Source organism: Vanessa cardui, chromosome 5 (genome assembly GCF_905220365.1).
Source record: "Vanessa cardui chromosome 5, ilVanCard2.1, whole genome shotgun sequence".
NCBI classification, from domain to species: Eukaryota; Metazoa; Arthropoda; class Insecta; order Lepidoptera; family Nymphalidae; genus Vanessa; species Vanessa cardui.
Genome location: NC_061127.1, coordinates 8,108,119 through 8,130,070, shown reverse-complemented (window position 1 = coordinate 8,130,070; position 21,952 = coordinate 8,108,119). Strand labels below are relative to the sequence as shown.

The following is a 21,952-nucleotide window of genomic DNA, read 5'->3' as shown; positions in this document are numbered from 1 at the left end:
TGCTTGAGTAGATGAAATATAACAAAACTGAGTTTGTTATCTGTTATAGGAACGTTAGGGTATATTCTAACTTTTATCTATGACTTTAATGATTTTATTTAAAAATAATATCACAACATACTAAACAAGAATCTTAAGTTCTTATGTATATTTTGCTAAAATTCTTCAGTTATTTGTAAAGGTTATTAAGCAGTATGTAATGTATAAAGTAAAACATTAAAAAATACATAACTCATCTAGTACATAATAGCATCGCGTTCTTGATATTTGACTATTTTTTTAAATTATTTGAGATCAAAATAAACATTTAAAATGCTACTGACCAAAATGTCTTAATTAGCTGACAGGTTTGCCTTAATTCCATCCCGTCTATATAACAATTATATATAAATTTATTTCAAAGTATAAACAGTCTGATAAAATATAATATCTAATACTACTGTATCATTTTATATATATTTTCAATTAGATCATTATTTAATATAAAGAAAATACAAATTATTTGAGAACAGTTAATATAATGGCAAGAAATTAGGACGCCACTTGTTGCCACTGTTGAATATTATGCAAGTATTTTTTTTATATAATCAATTTTAATCACTAATTACATTATAGATCATTGTTTCAAGAAATATTTTATCCTGTCAATTATATTTTTAAATCTATGTTTTTGATTGCACAATTTTTAAATAATTTAAATTAATATGAATTCTATTGAAAATGTATTAAATAATTAATTTGAACATCACATAATTTTGAGATCTAACAAAAAATATCTAGAGCTAATTGAAATAATGCCCTTTGCAAGTCATGACATAAATTCTTTAATTCTGCCCTACTTAATATTCGAGTAAATTACAAAAAAGCATTATTGACAATGATTAGAATGATTTTCACGTCAATATTGAAACTACCGTCAATAATTATTTTCTTAACCTATTTCCTATTGTCTTTTGTGACCCTTATAACTAAATCGATATTTAGGTGTCTTAAAAAGTTTGAAAGAAGCTTCTTTAGTGGGTGGGCTTTGCCTACAGGGAAGTAAATTTTAATGAATGTAGATAACACATCATCCCATTTTACGTCATTTGTACATAATTGTATCAGATTTAAAAAAAGGCCATTTCTAAATGGTCAACTTATACCTAAAGTTTATTTTATTTTAATTTTGTGAAGTTTCAATTTAAATCCTAGCATTTCCGAGAGTACTCCAGAAAGTGCTGATAAGATGACGACTTTAGTGATCGTATATAGATAATGATTGGCACATATACCGGATATTTTAAATGGTGAATCCAGCTCCTGGAAAAAATAATGGAATTTATTTGAAATTCGAAGAATACATAAATATATTAATTAATTATTATTTCCTACCTTCAGCAAGTCCGCAGCTAGTTTGAGCACATTATTGGCCACAATGAGTTGTTCCTTGCTCTCCGGTCGCTGTTCGATCGCCAAGTGTAAGTTTATTTGCTCAGTCAGTATGGCGGAGAGACAACCACGATATTTACGATTGACATTGCTGCCCAAAGTCAGGAGACGGAGTAGATAAATACCAAGGCAACAACTCCAAACCATAGCCTCAAGCAGCCAGCCTCTTTCGAGGGTTACAGAATCCTGAAAATATATATTATAAATGAGCTTTTTTGATTAAGTTTTTTGTTCAATTAAATAAATAGTTTAGGGACCAATGATATTCTAATAAACAGATATGTTATACCCATACTAAACAACAGAAAAAAGTGTGCCACGCCGGGGACCGTTTATTTTACTTTTCGTTACAAGTAAAAAGGATAGCTTGACAAAAACAATAAGTAAAAGGGATAACTATATGTTTTAATCACGCAAAACGTATTACTACGTAATTATGATGTATAATACCGTATTACTTATTACGTACAACGACTAAAGGAAAACGTCACAATTAGGACGTTTTCTAGTCTTCACTTTTTGCGCGTTAATAACATATCTGTTTCTAAAACATCATTGTTAGGGACACAATGAAATGAAAATGACTTTGTAAAATGTAATTTTATTGGGGATTTTCGACAAAACTCGCTTTGGTAACCAATTTAGAACTTACCCGCAGTAGTTGAGCGCTCACACAAGCTAGTAAAGTAAGAGTAAGCATAAATGCAGCTGATACGATTACATCTACGGATCGCTGAGGTCCTCGTCTCTGAAATATTTAAAATTAACATTAGATTATTTCTACTAATATTATAAATGTCTTTGTCTGTTTATTGCCAAATCATTGAACCTGATTTGACGGAATTTAGTATAAAGAAAAAACATAAATACTTTTCATGCCTAATACCTAACGCGAGCTAAGCGGTAATTGGTAAACGACTAAAAATAAGCCATAAAGTTTTTAGCGATTGCGTAAAACCAATAAACATATAACTTAGATGCTTGTACCAAGTCTTAACTAGTCCAGAGAAGACACCTTACACACTAAGAGTGCTATTTATTTAGTGTTCACGGTAGAGGCACTATATAGTCATTAACCCTTTAGATATACTGACAGTTCATAGTCGTTAATCTGAAAAACATATTTGGTATGGTCCCAGTTAAAGATATTCTTAAATGGAACAATGCAATAACAATTCATCATTCAATGATAATACAGAGCGACAATGTGTTGGTTTCTATACATAAGTTATAAACTATGTCTACAAGTGTACACTTCAATTATATTATTATCTTTATTATTATTTTTTATGTTTGAACTTTTTATTATTAATATCGTGCTCATTTACATACCAGTGCGTTTTGTACTCTTACACCGTATTATGAACATATTTATTTTGTAGTTTAGTGGAAAAGGGAAATCAATGATCATTATAATTCCTAACCTGTACCGTTGGTTGCCTGGAAGAGATCGCTATGTACGCCTCTTTTTATTAAGGCTCTATGGTGTATTTATTTAATTTATTTAAAGTAAGATATGATTGATGTAAGTTCTTACTCGTAAGTATGATCTCGTTGACAGCCACGTCTTGATATTCCTGACCGTGTTTAGTCTGAAATGCGGCAATTCCGATTTCCGCGCCCTCCTCGCTGACGTCAGGTGCGAGAAAAGTTTCGCATACAGGAACCTCTGTTTGTACGCACGTTCTGCCACAGCAAGGAGAAAAAACACGAGACCGCTTAATGTGAATCGTAGAATGCTAGATAGTATGTTTGATGTGACTTCCCTGTATAGAACAATGGAAGCAAATACGTTACATATTTATAAAGTAGAATTTAATATCCTATCTTGTTAACAATACACGTAAGAATGCTGATAGACATTGGTATAGTAAGAAATGTGAACCATTTTTTAAATCAACCTTGGGAACTAAGATGTTATGTCTCCTTTGCCTGAAATAACACCGGCTCAAATTGCTTCTAGGTGGTAGATGTTATGACTTTTTTATAAAACATAATTTCGACATCGATTACCCTTCTCTCATCACAGCATCGTATAGCATATTTTTGTAGGAATATGTATTTTATTTTTTCGTGTTGCATATCGATTGGGATAATAGTTCTTAGTAACGTATTAGTTATGTAATAAAAAAGGCTCTCAAATCTCAAGGCTTCAAATACAAACTTAACTATGTCCAATACTTATGTAATTGGGATGTGACCTTAAAACATTATGTACAAACAATAATATATATTAAATGTATCTGAACATGATATATACAGAAGAATTTGAGAACTTCCTCTAAAAATTAAGTCGTTTAAAAATAAATAATATCCCATATGTAATTACGTAGAATTGACGTTAGTTTTAAAGTTTGCTTAATAGAAACAATACAACTAGTTCAGATAATAATAATTGAGATAAGATGCCTTTGTATTGTTTAAAGATAGACTGCACAGTTAATAAGTAGTATCTGAACACCTAATAATTAAATCTATTCAATATAATATATTACACTCAAGTAGATTATTACACGAATTACCCATAAAACATAGATCTTCAACAATAACTATCATTAACGGACTCCTATAAGTATTATACAATCAATTTGATGATTGTATTAAATTGGTTTTAGATATCACTTGAGACCACATATTTGGGATCTATCCCAAGCACAAGAGGAAAATCAAAAAAGCAACATTTGACATTGAATCGACGCGTCAGCATTGATCGAGAGCTTTTTTTTTATGGTATAAGTTGATGGACGAGTATATGGGCCACCTGATGGTAAGTGGTCACCATCACCCATAGACAATGACGCTGTAAGAAATATTAACTATTCCTTACATCGTCAATGTGCCACCAACCTTGGGAACTAAGATGTTATGTCCCTTGTGCCAGTAGTTACACTGGCTCACTCACCCTTCAAACCGGAACACAACACTACTGAGCAATACTTTTGGCTACTTAGTGCAAGCCCCTCTGGGTAGGTACCAACCTACCCAGAGGGGCTTGCACTAAGCCCTACCACCAACAAAGCTTAAATAATAATCTATGATATTCATTATGGATTTTGGAAAAAAAAAAACGTTTTGAACGTCAAAGAAAGTTATATCGGAACTTCGGAAGTAAAATTGAAAAGATCGTAAGTAGTTAAGTGGAGTAGTGTTATACTATAGATAAAGATATATTGATAACTGCTAGAAGTATACAATATAAGTGGGCTATTAGCAAATTTCATGGAATATGTATTAATTTTGCTATTGGAATAGATTACAGTAATTTTATTTATATATTTATCAATAAGCTATTTGACAATGCGAAAAATAAATTGTAAATTTTTGTAAGCAGTGTATATTATGAGTTTAAAAATGGTTATTTACTAACGAAAGTTGAAAATAATACTTAATTTATTCAAAAATACATAAATAAAAATGCATTTTTTCAAACGTTTGTCACGTGACACAAAACGCTCCTGATTGGCCGGGCTTATGATGAAGTCACTTTCTTGTAAACTTTCTACTATATGTACAACAGATTAAAATACAGGAAAGTGACGTCACCGACCCCATTGCAGTGACTTATTGTCCAAGCAGCGTTTTGGCGCGGTTTTTAAATATGGAATTTTGAATATGTTATTTTTCGGCAAATATGTACTAGAAATAAAAAACACATCTTTTACTGGGTTCCTTAACTTCTACTAAATAATATAAAATGGATTTTAAAAAACAGTCAAATAGCCTATAGATGGACATTATCAAATATTTTATAAGTACAGGTAGGAATGTCAGCTTACCAAACGTTATCACCGAACGCGGCGTTGAGCGTGCAATACACAGAGCCCTGCGTGTAGTTGACCACGAGTGACGGTATGTAGCTTATGAGAGATAATGTTTGCAGTTCCTCTTCGCTCCTGTTGTCCTGTTCTATAGCAACCTGGAAAATATATCGAGTTTTACGCAATATCAATAATAGGTACTAAGAAATCCGATGGAATAAATCATTTAGTTTCGTCCGAGTTTCTATATTCGATAAAATATATCATGACTAAACTTGCAGGTTCAGATATAGCGCGCACTGGTGTTTTTGTCACGGTGACAGACTTGACAAGAGTGACCAAACAGTCACTCTTGTCAAGTCTGTGAATATGTATGGAGTTGCGAGCATGTTACGACGTGACAATTGGGTGACATTTGTGTCCGCCGATCAGCGAACAAGCCCGTGACAAAACTGTCAGCGTCTTTACGTTTTTTCATAGCAATGCGCGCACTAGCGACAAAGGTGTCGTATCACCTCGTCGTCAGTATTTCGCTATCTGCGCTTTGACTGGCGACTTTGGCGCGCCCAAAATGGCGTTATCATCTATTCAAAACGTAAACATTCGTGAAGACGATACTATATAATGATGTTCTAATATATAATGATGTTCTAATATATAATGATGTTCTAATATATAATGATGTTCTAATATATAATGATGGTCTAATAGAAGAATTGGAAAAGAGACCAGTTCTTTATGATAAAAAAATGAAAGAGTATTCCGATTTTTACGTGAAAATTAAAGCGTGGGAAGAAATTATAATTATAAATATTATAAATATGAGACAACATCACATACATCACTCTGATCCTAATGTAAGTAGCTGAAGCACTTGTGTTATGGAAATCAAAAGTAACGACGGTACCACAAACACCCAGACCCAAGACAACATAGAAAACTAATGGTAATCTACATCGACTCGGCCGGGAATCGAACCCGGGACCTCAGAGTGGCGTTATGAAAACCGGTGTACACACCACTCGACCACGGGGGTCGTCTGAAATTAGTACCCAGTTTTCTCTTCGCTTTATTTTTTTACCGAGTTTCACGATTTCATAGAGAACCACCGTCTTTTCCAAATTCATAGTGGCAAATGACAATTCGATTTCGAAAATGTTTTGTCACTTTATCTATTAATGAGCGCACTCCATTTTGGAAACGTGATGTGACAACGACAAACACTTTAAAGTCGCCATGACAAAAATCATCAGTGCGCGCTAGCTCTTAGATAGAGTGTCAATGTATGATAATGTTTCATGTATTCGTTTTTCGATCAATAAAATTAGCTTGGCCTAGCTAGGGCCAGAGAAATCTCTCCAATACAATATTTTCCAGAATCCAGAAAGTGTTCAAAACATTTCTGTTGCCAAATTTGTCAACAGAAGCGTTTTGAACTGTCGCTGAGTTTCTTTCGCCAGTTCTTCTCAGGCCAGGATATTCTTGTTTCCGAACCGGTGGTAGTGTTTAAAACTATCAATAAGTAAGTGTAATGCGTCTGTACTGAATGGAGCCCTATGGGCCAGGGCTACCTGCAGCAGGCGCGCGGCGGGCGCGACGAGCGCCACGAGCGCGGCCAGCAGCAGGCCGGCCCACGCGCAGCCCTCGGCCGCCATGGACCGCTCGGCGCGCGCCACCACGCACCAGCTGATGTCCACGGCCGACAGCTCGGCGCGCAGCGTGGACCCGCGCTCCCACATCGTGCACTTCACTGCGCACACTCACCTCACTATACCACACGTAGGCTAGTACGCGCCACAGATCATGTTTTCAGCCGTATACCACACGACACGTAGGCTAGTATAGTACGACACAACTTAGATATCGCATCGGCAAAATTCGTAAAACCGATCACATCCGAATTGAGTACGCTATCCCAAATTATCAAAATTTATTTCTCATGCGAATATGATCTTTACACAAACGTAATAACTTATAATATCATATGACCTAATATATTCGCCAATTTGACGCGTGGATTTACATGCATTTGCTTTCTCTGACGCGTGAATTTATAGCGACGAATAGCGTCGAATGCCGCGATAGGGAGCTATTTCTATTGGTTGTGTAAATCGGCAGTAATCGGTTTTATTTTCATTCCATTACATTTTCCGATGCTACATCTAATGTGTGTCCTACTATACGCGCCACAGATCATGTTTTCAGCCGTATACCACACGACACGTAGGCTAGTACGCGCCACAGATCATGTTTTCAGCCGTATACCACACGACACGTAGGCTAGTACGCGCCACAGATCATGTTTTCAGCCGTATACCACACGACACGTAGGCTAGTACGCGCCACAGATCATGTTTTCAGCCGTATACCACACGACACGTAGGCTAGTACGCGCCACAGATCATGTTTTCAGCCGTATACCACACGACACGTAGGCTAGTACGCGCCACAGATCATGTTTTCAGCCGTATACCACACGACACGTAGGCTAGTACGCGCCACAGATCATGTTTTCAGCCGTATACCACAAGACACGTAGGCTAGTACGCGCCACAGATCATGTTTTCAGCCGTATACCACACGACACGTAGGCTAGTACGCGCCACAGATCATGTTTTCAGCCGTATACCACACGACACGTAGGCTAGTACGCGCCACAGATCATGTTTTCAGCCGTATACCACAAGACACGTAGGCTAGTACGCGCCACAGATCATGTTTTCAGCCGTATACCACACGACACGTAGGCTAGTACGCGCCACAGATCATGTTTTCAGCCGTATACCACACGACACGTAGGCTAGTACGCGCCACAGATCATATTTTTCCAGAAAATAAAATACTACCCACCAAATCCAATCATTATAATATGATGAATGAAGGCATATTACCATCTTAACTAGATTGGCCATTTAAATAAATCCCGTAGGAAAAACAAGCTTGAACTTATTAAAATTTATTTTAAACTAGATTTGCCCGCGACCTCGTTCGTACGCTTTTCTATTTAACAAAAAAGAGAAATATTATTGTAACCTGAGTTATTCCCTGTTATATCAGTTATCTGCCAGTGAAAGTCCCGTCAAAATCAGTTCAGCCGTTCAAGAGATTAGCCGGAACAGACAGACACACAGACAGACCGACAAAAATGGTAAAAAATGTTACTTAGGCATATGTACCGTGTAAACATACACATTTATTGAGAAAAAAAGGGCTACTTTAATACTACAAACAGGCACTCCAATTTTATTATATGTGTAGATCCTCTACTTAGCGAAAGGTGATTATAAAAGTGTTGCCTTTGTACCTGTGTCACTCGAAGGATCCAAAATCGCGAACGGGTCCCACGAACTGTCGCCGGTGTAGTGGAAGCCCACGTCTGAATGTCCAGCTTCCGATTGCGATTCGTAACTGCTTTCCTCACCTTGTACGAGAAGATATATTTAAAGCGCCGCCGATATCAACTTGACGATATATTAACGCACAAACGATGTAGAGTAGAGTAGAGTAACAGCCTGTAAATTTCCCACTGCTGGGATAAGGCCTCCTCTTCCATTAAGGAGAGGGCTTGGAACATAATCCACCACGCTGTTCCAATGCTGGTTGGTGGAATGCACATGTGGCAGAATTTCGATGAAATTAGACACATGCAGGTTTCCTCACGATGTTTTCCTTCACCGCCGAGCACGAGATGAATTATAAACACAAATTAAGCACATATATATAGTGGTGCTTGCCTGGGTTTGAACCCGAAATCATTGGTTAAGATGCACGAGTTATAACCACTGGGCCATCTCAGCTGTCAAACGATGTATTGATTATGAATAATAAATAGCCTTACTGTTAGTGATTTGCCCCACCCAGTCTGACATGGTATGGTGCGAAGGTAATGCGATTGATGGCGCGGAAGCTGAGCATTCACCGTCGGATGTCGAACTCTGGTAGTTCTCTAATTTCTAAACAAATCATAGCAGTTAAAACAACGTTAACTGTAAAAGCAGATGACTTCACACGAACACGTATCATGCAATCGAAACAGTCCGAGGAACCAGTACCTGATTTATTGCGTTGTAAATTCCTTCCATCTACCTAGTGTTATAGAAATTGTACTAATTAATAAAAAAAATAAGTATAGTACGACACAACTTAGATGTCGCATCGGCAAAATTCGTAAAACCGATCACATCCGAATTAAGTATAGTACGACACAACTTAGATGTCGCTTCGGCAAAATTCGTAAAACCGAACACATCTGAATTGAGTACGCTATCCCAAATTATCAAAATTTATTTTTCATGCGAATATGATCTATGCACAAACGTAATAACTTGTAATATCATATGACCTAACATATTCGTCAATTTGACGCGTCGATTTACATGCACTTGCTTTCTCTGACGAGTGAATCTATAGCGACGAATAGCGTCGAATGGCGCGATAGGGAGCTATTTCTATTGGTTGTGTAAATCGGCAGTAATCGGTTTTATTTTCATTAAATTGCAATTTTCAAAAATAATAAGCTAGAATTATATTTTATTTATTATGAATAATTATTAATTCAATTCTTAGTTTAATGGCTTGTAGTTGTGCCGGCAGAGCACAGATTATTTCGCCAATGTCACGTAGGATGGAGAAGACACGAATGAGATTGATCGGTACGGTTGAGACACTAAACTCAATTGAATTTTAAAGTCAAGAATAGTAGTATTAATTTCCTTGTTAATCCTTAACCTAGAACAACACAAACATTAAGAGTTAATAATAAGATAATTAAAAAAAAAAAAAAAAAAAAAAATAGTTGTTAGTATTCTAAACTATATATGTAATAAAATATGAAAAATTGGACTATTCACAACTTAATTTTATTTAATTTGATATATTTACATAAGATTGAACAAAATGGACTAAACACAAACGTCAACAAACATTCAACATTTATAGGGCGAGGGACTTTAGGAGGGAGGATGTCATAAATGGGACGAAGAAGTTTAGGGCAAAGGAACAGGATATGGGTTGCAGAGCCTTCGTCTAGGCCACATTCACACAGCGAGTGATCACGAACTCTGATTTTTGCTAGATGAGTAGGTGTGCATGAATGGCCGAGGCGTAACCGACAGATGGTGGAGGTGACCCAACGGTCAGCGTGCCTGTGAGATGAAAACCAAGGTCGCCTCGGAATTTCAGGTTGTAACGCCGAATAATATTTACCCTTGACCAATTTTGATGAAACCCAAAAAGAATTCCAGGATTTAATCATTTCAGCTTTGGCAAGAGAAAGCAAATCCTGAGATGTGTTGGCAAAATGCTCAGATGTACCAGATTGGATAGCAATCTTAGCATATGAGTCTGCCATCTCATTACCAGATATAGCTGAATGGCTAGGAATCCAGACCAGCAGGACTTGTAGCCCTTGTTGATGACAGGACAACAGGGCCTCTCTGATCTTAAAAACGATTGAAAGTCTTGATCTGCTACGAAAAGGATTCTCTTTAATGGCTAACAGACAGCTTAGTGAGTCACATAAAATAATTGTTTGCTGAATATTGTGTGACAGGGCATACTTTACGGCTTCCAGTAAAGCGATGGCCTCACCGGAGAATACAGAGGTTTCGGGGGGACAATTAAATAATAGTGCTATTTTAAATTTAGGAATCCAACAAGCTGCACCAACGCAGCCGGTCGGCGAGAGCTTAGAGGCATCAGTATATATAGGGAGATGATTAGGCCAATTTTGATGAAAAATTGTTTGAAATTGGATATTAGCATCAGGGGAACCTTTTACGAGTCCAAGATTTGTTATTACCGGAGGATTATAAATAAGTGCTTTAAAGGAGGTGGAAAAAAGAGGATTAGAGGGAAAAGTGGTAAGTGGATGGGGGAGTTTGGTATACTTGAGGAAACTGTTTAATAGGAATGGGGATGCCGGATTATCTGGGTTACAAAGGTGGGATAGTTTGTTTAATCTAATCAGTAGAGGATGGGAGGGTAGCTGTAACAATCTGATGATAAAGCGGTCACAAAGATATTGCCTCCTTATCTGTAGAGGAGGGTCAACACACTCAACCTGCAGAGCATTAGTAGGGGTGGATTTCATCGCACCCAATATAATACGGAGACATTTATATTGTATTTTATTTAATTTTTCTGAAGCTGATTTATTAAAAGGATCTAGAACGAACAGTCCATAGTCCAAATGACTACGAACTATTGCGTTATAGATCAATTTTAATGTATAAGGGTGAGCTCCCCACCAGACTCCAGACACTGCTCTAAGGGCATTAATAGATTTTTCACATTTCTTGGCTATGTAATCGGAGTGAGAAATTCCGTTCAGTTTGTAATCGAGAATTATACCAAGAAATTTTGTTTTGTCTACAAAGTTAATGCATTGACCCTCATAAAACAGATCAAAGGCAGGAATACGTCTTTTTTTCGTAAAAATCACTGCTTGACTTTTGGCTATCGACAGCGACAAGCCATGGTCACAGAGCCATTGGGATAGGTAATGCAAAGCAGAGTTTAATCGAAATGATAAATTTTCAACGGAACTTGATCTATGATATAAAACTATGTCATCAGCATACTGGAGGATGTTACAAAAGTTGTTAACAGACAAATCGAGGTCATGAGTGTATATGCTATAAAGCAGAGGACTGAGTACAGAGCCTTGAGGAAGACCTTTCCAGACGAATCTGGGGGGAAGTGAGAGATGTTGGTGTCTTACCGTTATTGATCTGCAAGTTAACAGATTACATATGAAATGAACTATCCTCGGAGGAATACTCAGCTGTTGCATTTTCTGCCTGAGCAACGGAAGAAGGACATTATCATATGCAGAAGATATATCAAGAAAGATTCCCACAAGGTACTCTCCTTTAGCGAAGGCAATTCGAATGTCTGTTGTAAGTATGCTTAGACTATCAATAGTGCTCGACCCCTTCCGAAAGCCAAATTGAGAGGGAGCAAGTATGTTTCTGCTTTCCATTAACCATTCCAGGCGATTCTTCAAGAGATGTTCAGTGATCTTTGCCAAAGTAGATGATAAAGCTATAGGTCTATAAGAATTGAAATCGGAAGGGTTCTTACCCGGTTTAAGAATGGGAATAACAATTTGTGACTTCCAAGATTGCGGGATGATTCCTTTGATAAAAACCGAGTTTATAATATTTAAAAAACAATGTTTAGCTTTATCATTCAATTTGGAAATAAAAGAGTAAGGAACGCCATCTTCCCCAGGTGTCGAATCGGATAAACCATTTAATGCACATTGAAGTTCGGAAAAAGAGAAGGGGGCATCCATTTCATCCAAAGTAGATGCTGGCGTAGAAATTAGAAAACTGTCCTCATATGGGACAAAAGGGGGGGCAAGCTTATCAGCAAAATTGTTAAGCCACTCAGAAGGAGTATTTGAGGTAGGGTTGTCAGAGTTAAGGCAACGGCGGAATTTTTTAAGTTGGGACCAGACTGCAGAGGAAGAGGAACGAGGGCTCAGGGATTCACAAAATTGAATCCAACTGACTTTTTTCTTTTTAGAAATCAGTCGTTTTAATTTGGCGTCGATTCTCTGATACTTGTAAAAATTATCCATAGACATACACATAGTGTATGTTTCTTCAGCCTCTAGTCTCTGTTCAGTTAATCGTTTGCATTCCTCATCCCACCAGGGGGTGGAAAGCAAATGATTTTTTGAGATGTGTTTTTTGGGAAAATGGAGATCAGCTGCAGTTAAAATACCATTAACGAAAAGGTCGTAGCAAAGGATTACATTTCGATAGTCTTGCGACGCAAAGAGGGAGTCAATCATGTCGTCAACAGATTCAGCATATGCAGACCAATTAACATGTTTTAATTTATATTTTAATAAAGGATTTGGGTTGGAGTATGGGATGGATCGGTTATTTAAAGAAAGGAGGATAGGGAAGTGGTCACTACCAAAAGAGGATGATAGGACATTCCAGGATAATTGAGAAGCAAGGGCAGGAGAGGTTAGGGATAGGTCAACAACGGATTTAGGGTTTTGGTTGGGGTATACTCTACGTGTTGGTGAGCCATTATTGAGGATGCAGAGGTTTGCATCATCAAATATGTCCATCAACAAGAGAGCAAACGAATCAGAAAAATGTGAACCCCAGGAGGTATGGTGGGCATTAAAATCACCCATGACAAGGATAGGATGAGGGAGACTAGAGAAGATGGCGGATAAATCGGGAATTAAAGCGGGATTAGGGTGAGGGATATACAGGGAGAGAAAAGAGATGTTGAGGGCTCTGACAGCAACAGCATTAATATGCTGGCTGGACAGGGATAGAGGGATTTGGGAAAAGGGAAGGGAGTGCCGGATAAAAATGGCACTCCCGGCATAACCATCACTCCTGTCATCTCTCAAACAGGAGAAGCCCGGTACCCGAAATCGGGATCCAGGGATCAACCAAGTTTCAGAGATGGCAATAATGACAGGTTTATGGAGATTAATTAGAGAGAGGAGTTCATGTTTTTTAGGCCGGACGCTCTTGCAGTTCCATTGAAGGAAGCTGATTGGGGCCATTTTTAAGGATTGAGAATAGTTGACCTAAGTCTTGAGCAACGTTGGACGGTAAGGGGATATCATTACAGGTTGAAATAATGCTTAGAAGAATCTTCGTTAACATTTCCAAGAAGTTGGGATTGTTATTTACGGGGAGAGAAGTATTTTGGTTGAGAGCACAACCATTGGGAGTAGTAGAGGGACAATTGCTAACAATGGATTGGTGAGCCTGTTTATCGTATCCTTTTCCAAGCGGTGATCTTGGGCGAGGAGTACTTAAAACAGTCTTACGATAGGATCTGATAGGTGAAGGGATAGATTTGTTTGGGATAGTTGGAGAATATATAGGAGGGGTGAACATCTCTTTTGCAATCTCTGCATAGGATCTACGAACAGGAGGGAACCGTGAGGATGCTTCTATATATGACACATTGTCTTGGGACATAACAATTTTTATGGATTGTTGGCGTGAAAATTCAGGACAGTCCTTATCCGTAGTAAAATGAACACCTGAGCAATGTAAGCAAGTGGCGTTATCCTTACTTACATCACAAGACTCACCTGTGTGGGATTTGGAGCACTTAAAACATCTAGGTTGTGATCGGCACTGAGTTTTTATGTGTCCATAACGGCAGCAGTTCAGGCATTGGATCGTAGGAAGTTTATACATTTCTACAGGTAGGGAAGTATGATAGGAAAACACTTTATTGGGAAGCATTTGCCCCCTAAATGTGATAACCACAGATTGGGTTGGGACCCATGTGATAACACCATCAGTAAAAGTTTTCCTGTTAAGGCGTCTGATTTTTAAAACTTCACCACATCCAGAGGGAAGTTCGAGTGATGATGCTAATTCATCCATTGTCCAGTCCACGGGAATACCCTTAATCAAACCCATTCTAGTAATATTGAAAGTCGGTACAATAGCTTTGTATTTACACATTTCAATAACAGGGTTTGCTAGAAAGGAGTTTGCTGCCTTGCTTGTTGAAAACTCAACAGATATTTTATTGCGTCCTACATTTTTAAGACCATCGTTAATAATACCACTAATTTTGTGAGTATGTAGAAATTGCCCAAATTTGATAGCCCGTATAGTAGTTCCTGAAGCAGGATCAGAGACTTCCCGGGACACATGAACAATGAAAGGGCCTTTGTCACTGTCTAAATAACTTTTAGGGCCTTCAGAGTAGGAAGGATGGGTATAAATCGTTTGGATGGAGGGAGTTGCGGTTGTGGGATGAATTACCGTTTTCTTTGTGTTGGAGTCGGAATTAATCGAATCATTAGTACTTTGTCGTTTACGAGAAGGTATAGAAGGAGAAGAACAATTGTCGGGAACTAAATCTACTGAGCCACCTGGATCAGGGGGTTCGGGAGGAGTATCAACCTCCATTATAAAACTTAAAAACTACAGAATATTAAAATACAGCAAATACTCACAATATGTATAAATGTTAGTAACACCACTAACCCAAATATCAACTAATAGTACTATTAACAGTAAAATACACTACAAAACTAAACGTAAACACTCAAAATCTCTTAACACGTGTGTTAACCAACACTAACGCAAGCGAAACGATATGAATAATTATTAACATTTACCTTTTGTTTACGTTTGACAGTTGTGAAGTCTTCGTCGCTCGTTTCGGGCGGAGCCGCGTCCTTGGCCCAGGAATTCCGAAATCTCACTCCAGTCCTCTTGACCGTGGGGTGAGTCGCCGTTACTGCGCCATCAGAGTCCGGATCGAAGGACTTCTCATCTTGTTTCTCTTCCTTCACAGACGTACCTTCGCATTGAACCTTTTCTTCGGCCGTATCTTTACTATCATCGGTAAATACTTTTAGAGGAACTTTGGCCTGTGGAATTTCGCTAGTCGTCTTTGCTTTGGCAGCCGGCTTGCTCTGAGAAGCTAAATCTTTATTACGAGTCTCGCCATCGCTACAGTTTGAATTATACCCATTGAGACTTTCGAACCCATCGTCCCCATCAGCGAATATTGGCTTGTTGTTATCGCTTTGTCGTACGTTAAAAATCTCCAAGTATTTCTTTGTCAATATATTAGGTTTGTAGCGAAATGAGGAGCTCGGTGTCGCATCATCCGGGGGTGGGGTGAACGTAACTATAGGAGCCGTCGCGTCAGGCTTCTTCCAAGACATGTAGTCTTCGTCGTCAGAATCTTTAACTTTGGTTTTGGGTACAGTTTTGGCTTTAAGCTTAGATTTTAAATCTGGTCCTGTGTCTTTGATTAAATCTTTTTTACGCTTTCTGGAAAAATGTACATAATTATTACTCATGCGTTTTCCAGAATATCATGGAAGATTAAATATGTATAATATAAATAATTTAGTCAGTTTGTTGTTTCGTAATGTACCAATTATTAAACCAATTGAATTTTTGACTTCCTCCTTTACATACAACTGTCTTTTATTCAGTAAGTAAAATTTTGCAATATTAAATAACCTTTCCTATTTAAAGATTAGTAAAATAAATATTTATTACAAAAAACATTTTTTTTTTCGAATTGACACACAGCGTCACCGCTGAAGGGCGAAACACAGAAGACTCTGCCGGGTGTTGGGAGCGCATTGAAGGGCTCAGAGTACAAAAAATAACACCTACCACATATATACTTATGTGGAGTATTTTAGTTGCTACATATGCCATTTGAAACACGAAGAAAACAGTAACTCATTTAATTGCCTCTTTTGTTTAATATGCAATTATTCGAATTATACAATTGTTTTTTTTATGGTATAAGTTGGTGGACGAGTATATGGACCACCTGATGGTAAGTGGTCACCATCACCCATAGACAATGACGCTGTAAGAAATATTAAATATTCCTTACATCGTCAATGTGCCACCAACCTAGGGAACTAAGTTGTTATGTCCCTTGTGCCTGTAGTTACACTGGCTCATTCACCCTTCATTCTGTTCAATTCAAACCGGAACACAACAATATTGAGTACTGTTGTTTGGCGAACCTACCCAGACGGGCTTGCACGAAGCCCTACCACCAAGTAAATAATAAATAAATTCATACTGTTATTCCAGAAATGTTGGAAAGTCTAGTTGATGGATAAATTGCATTGTTAATAATATTAATCACCTGAGACCTGTGTCTGTGGAGTCAGAGCGAGAGAGTCGCCTTCTAAACTTCGATGGCTTTGTAAAAGTGCTTTTACTTTGGCTCGACGTTGCTCCACTTTCAGCGGAACAACCGCCGCTGCCACCATCACAGTCAGACCTAGCTTTCCTGTAATAAAATCACCTTATTTAGACTTCATTGAGTGCACTGCATTCTATCCATAGCGCCACTCGTATACCTGAAATACCTCGGCAATTTTCTTCTATATGTCGACCTAGGTCGCACTCTGGCTAGTTCCATCTCAGTTGTGCTCACTATTTGCGAATGTACTATACTCAGTACAAGCATTAGTCCCACCGGTACAATCCAACAGTTTGACTAAAACGTAATTTTACATCTAATAAATATAATGTCCCAAAAAGTAATATAGAAAAATGAAAAAAACAGTATGTGTCCCACAGCTCAGCAGAGTTCGGTTGAATCTATTCAAATGAGCCAAAAGTAGGATTCAGGGTTTAACCATTACATAACTATTTTAGTTGATTGGTATAAATGAACCTTCCAAAATTCCTTAAACTATTTATCATCAAGTATGTGATATGACAATTATTAATATAAAAGTAGATGGAAAGCAGTCATAACATAAATTAATTTGTTATTCAGATGTAAATATAACTCACATCAATTTCAATAGAGGCGGGAGCAATGAACATTATGGATATATTAATGACTTGCAGCATCCATACTGCCAGTAGGAACTTGGCGCAAGCTGGAGAAGTTTGTTGCGCCCACCACTGATACAATGCTGGTAGGAATACAAGGCGTACTAATGCGAACCATACTACTCTTCGCATGCCAAGAGTTGGCTTTGCTTTAGGGAACGATGAACCTGTATAAAGAGATATTTGACAATATTAGTATGTTGAATATAATTTAACCTTTTATTTATAGTAGATAGGCTGACTGGCAAATGGGCCACCTGATGTTTACTAGCCATATGTTCTTTAAAAAATAATAACCACTCTTTTTGTATGAAATGGGTCATCATACTCGGAAACTAAGAAGTTATGTTCTCTGTGCCTGTAATTGCTCTAGCTAACTTAGCTTTTAAACAGGAGTATATCAAAACCAAATCATGTCTGTTAAATACATGTTTTACATGTGATATAGGGGTACATCAACCTAGCCAGCCAGGATTACATAAGGCCTTACCAAGTGTGATTGTTGCTAAAATTTTTATTTTAATCAACTTGTATAATTTTGTATTATCTTTCACAACCCTTGAATTTATTTCAATTAAGAAACACTAATAATTCACATTTTAGTATTAATTACAATAGTTGTCATCATTTATCAATTCTATGGTTTTTTTTAATATAGTAAAAATATCTAATTATGATTTCATTAATCATTTTCCAATTGAAAGTTATTAGCCATTGTATTCAAAGAGATTAGTTTATTTAATCAAGTGTTTAATTATTCATTGAATCAAGAGTGTAATGTAAATAGTAGTGTTTTTATCAAATCAATAATTACATCATACAAATTATAGGTATTTTTTTTATTCTAAACATAATTAGAGATATAACAAAGCTCCATTAAATTAATCTAAGTAAAAACGATATTGTACCTCGGACTAAATCAACATCTTTCAGATATCTTGCATGTGATGAAAAATTAACTATAAACATAATTATAGTTATAGATATATAATAAAGCTCTATTAAATTAATCTAAGTAAAAGTGATACTGTACCTCGGACTAAATCAACATCTATTAGATATGATCTTGCGTGTGATGAAAAATCAACGATACGGCGACGGTATGTGCCTCTCATCAACAGCTGTTCCACCATTGTCTCCCATTCTTCTTTGTCATATGAACTAATTTTCTTTTGGTACCTTAAAAAAGAGTTTTTATGTGATGTAATTTACATTAAACACAGCACAACTTAAACAATATTTTAAGCAAATTAATAACACATTCAATGAGACAAATAAGTATGATAGCTAAATTCATTTGTTACATGCGGGATTTTAATTGAAATCTATATATTCTCTTTTTAAACACTTTAATTATATACAAATCAAGGTATCTTATATATAATTATATTTACTTAGCTATATTTGTAAGAAAGCTATCTATTTAAATAAAAGAAAGGATTTAATAGAATACTATTTAAAACTTGGCAAAAAGGCTTATTCTATTTATAAAGCCAACAAAATTACATTCATTCCTAAATATAGATAGTCTGGTATTCCACTGACATAAAGAAATATTATGGATTAATAGTAATTATATAAATAGAATATAATATGTACAAAGCATTTGTCGGTATACAATAAAGTAACTTACTATATCACAAGTTATAATAAAACAACTTCTGTGTTTTTGTACTCAAAACAAATTTTATAAAATCAAGATGGATACTCAGAATAATATTCTATTTTGAGTAATTATTTTGGTAGATACTCAGGTTTAGTAATACATGCAATATTAGTATTATAATTAGACTTACCAGGCTGCTAGGTGTTTCATGTTGAATGAATTATTTATTTGATAATATTTAATTTTTCCTACCCTGAAACAATGCATGTGTAGTTTATTGAACCTATACAGTTAAACAATATATCCTTATTGTACTGTAATATATTTTAAGCTCATTTAATTCGATTACTTTCAAACACTGATAAGTAAAAATAACCAATGGACAAAGCCAATGATTTTAAAAGAAACAATTATTACTTGACTTTTTCTAACATATCGCATTTTTTTAATATATTCCCATATTATTATTGACACAAAAACTAGTACACGTTCTGTATTTTCTGATATTATTTAACCGTTATTGTGAGATGCGCTACTTACCAATTATAATTTTTATATTAGGTACGTTCTACTGATAACAACGTTTGTGTATATTATATTTATTAACGTAATCTTTATTTGTATCAAATAACAAATACTAAACATTCTTTCACCTTAACTAATCAAAAAAAATAATACATAACACGGTCAACATTTTTAGAAATACAAACACTTCTTTCGCCTATATATTTTTGACAACTGCCGATGCCTGACAGTCTGATCTGATGGTGAGTTAAAAGACGACTGACGTTTTGAATTATTTGACATTTTGCGTTATACCGAGTGCATAATAAATCATTCTAAGCATTACCTACCTGACAAGATAATCTATTATTTTATAAATAATATTATTTATCTAGATATCGGCTGTATTTTCTGGAATGACTGTTTGTAACTTTTAAGAATGCTTAGAGTCACCACATATGACTTACTAAATATAATGCATTGTTCTTATTGCATGTTGTAAACATAAAAAATACCTAGTTTTCTTTGGTCGAGACGAAGCTTTTAGAGGCTACATTTGAGTGACATCCTGGATTTAAATTTTATAAAAGGGGATTTGTGGTCAAGAAATTCTTACTAGCAGCATGATGAACTGTCGTTTCATAAGATTACGAGATTGGCCCATGCGCTCTTCAGAAACAAACTCCTAGTCAAATCAATAAAGAAGTCGTAGTATTCAATATAAACTTATCGTGATATTTGTTATCCAAGATTACAGATTGTGACGCTGCCAGGCTATAAATTGCAGGCACATTAGAATAACACAGTTCAAATTTTAAATAATATGATATAACAATAGTACAAAGAGCACGTCTGTGGAGACCTTGAGATTAACCGTTAGTCGTTACAATGTTGTCGGGACCGATAGCGAGTAGTTGTTTTATTATAAATGTAAAAAAATGAGCAAAACACTTGAAGACTTTTTGTCAAAAAAAAAAATTACGATTATATTTCTATTTAAACATTTCAGTATAACTGATAGTTGAACCTTTTAAATTATAAGGCCAAAACTGTTTATTAGATACTAGCCCACCACAAGGCCCTGTATTCTATACTATACTATTAATATTAAAAAAATAAAGGAACTCTTTTTGTCTGTCTGTCTGTCGCTCTTTCACTACCAAACCACAGAACCGAATTTGGTGACATTTGGTATGAAGCAAATCTGAACTCCAATGAAAGACATAGGCTACTTTATTTGCCTATGACAAGCAACCCACTAGAACCCGAGCTTAGCCGCGGGCAAAAACTAGTACTTAATATAGCTCAGAATGTCTTTAAACATTGTATATGTTTTTGTCGTTAGAAAATACAAACCGTTATTATATGCCTGCATTTTAAATGTGTAATATAATCGAAAATATTCTTTCTCTTCTATTGCTTAAAATCACTTTGTAAATAAAGGTATCGTAGAAAGTAAAGAATAAAAAATGGTTATTGTGGGTTATATTATAAGTGATAGAAATATACCATAGCGGATTTTTTTGTATACCCTATTAAGGCGCAGTACATTTTTTAAATCTATCTCGTAGGGTTTAAGGTAGTGTTTACAATGTCAGCGCAAAAATATGTGTTTATTAACGACAGCAATTTAGAAACCTCTAAAATTATCAGTGTTTATCCACTATATTATTATACATACAAAGCTTCTGGAGTTACTCTATCTATTAAAAGAACAGCATCAAAAACCGTTGCGTAGTCTTAATAACCTAAGCACAGGGACAAACAGCGGGAAGTGACTTTGTTTTATACTATATTGTTACACTGTTATACTAGTATGGTATATAGTTATACTGGTATCCAAATCTGACACTCAAAGATGTTTACTCAATATCTTACACATTTTTTACCTATAACCAGAACAAATATTGGTTGTGATCGGAAATAAAACCTGGGACCTGAAGTAGGGTTGTTTACAGTAGTAATGGAATTGAGATTCGTATACTCTTATAGAAATTATTATATAACAAGTTGCGAGGGTTTGTTTATCCGGTCTGTGAAATCCCAAGAGAACCTTGTGTGATATCAGAAAACAAATTGTTAATATTAAAAAACGAATTCAATAAGCTATTTGAAAGAAGGCATTCTTATAATAAATTCTAATTTATCTAACCCCGATTAAGGTAAAGTAAAGTAAAGTAAAGTAAAGTAAAGTAAAGTAACAGCCTGTACATTTTCCACTGCTGAGATTAGGCCTACTCTTCCATTAAGAAGAGGGTTTGGAACATATTCCACCACGCTGTTCCAATACGGGTTGGTGGAATGCACATGTGGCA

At 36.0% G+C, this 21,952-nt stretch overlaps 1 protein-coding gene across 1 annotated transcript; it reads right to left on the bottom strand.

Annotated features, from left to right (window-relative positions):
* Window positions 1–802: 802 nt before the first annotated feature.
* Window positions 803–19,906, bottom strand: LOC124529998 (protein PHTF1). Its single transcript, XM_047103971.1, has 15 exons — window positions 19,674–19,906; window positions 19,324–19,386; window positions 18,561–18,706; window positions 17,486–17,694; window positions 17,044–17,183; window positions 16,827–16,973; window positions 15,319–15,982; window positions 9,028–9,142; window positions 8,494–8,610; window positions 6,761–6,939; window positions 5,208–5,347; window positions 2,969–3,197; window positions 2,084–2,179; window positions 1,375–1,617; window positions 803–1,302 (listed from the first exon to the last, which is right to left on the bottom strand). Exons 2-15 carry the CDS (start codon window positions 19,341–19,343, stop codon window positions 1,153–1,155), a joined length of 2,595 nt encoding a protein of 864 aa, XP_046959927.1. The 5' UTR covers window positions 19,344–19,386; window positions 19,674–19,906; the 3' UTR covers window positions 803–1,152.
* Between the last annotated feature and the right edge of the window lie 2,046 nt (window positions 19,907–21,952).

Excerpts from the sequence above, each read along its gene's own strand:
- LOC124529998 (XM_047103971.1), bottom strand. The coding sequence starts at position 19,343 with ATGAAACACCTAGCAGCCTG. Across the intron at positions 17,695-18,560 it reads AGATGTTGATTTAGTCCGAG|GTTCATCGTTCCCTAAAGCA; the intron begins GTACAGTATCAC and ends CTCTTTATACAG. Across the intron at positions 6,940-8,493 it reads GGATCCTTCGAGTGACACAG|TGAAGTGCACGATGTGGGAG; the intron begins GTACAAAGGCAA and ends GAGTGTGCGCAG.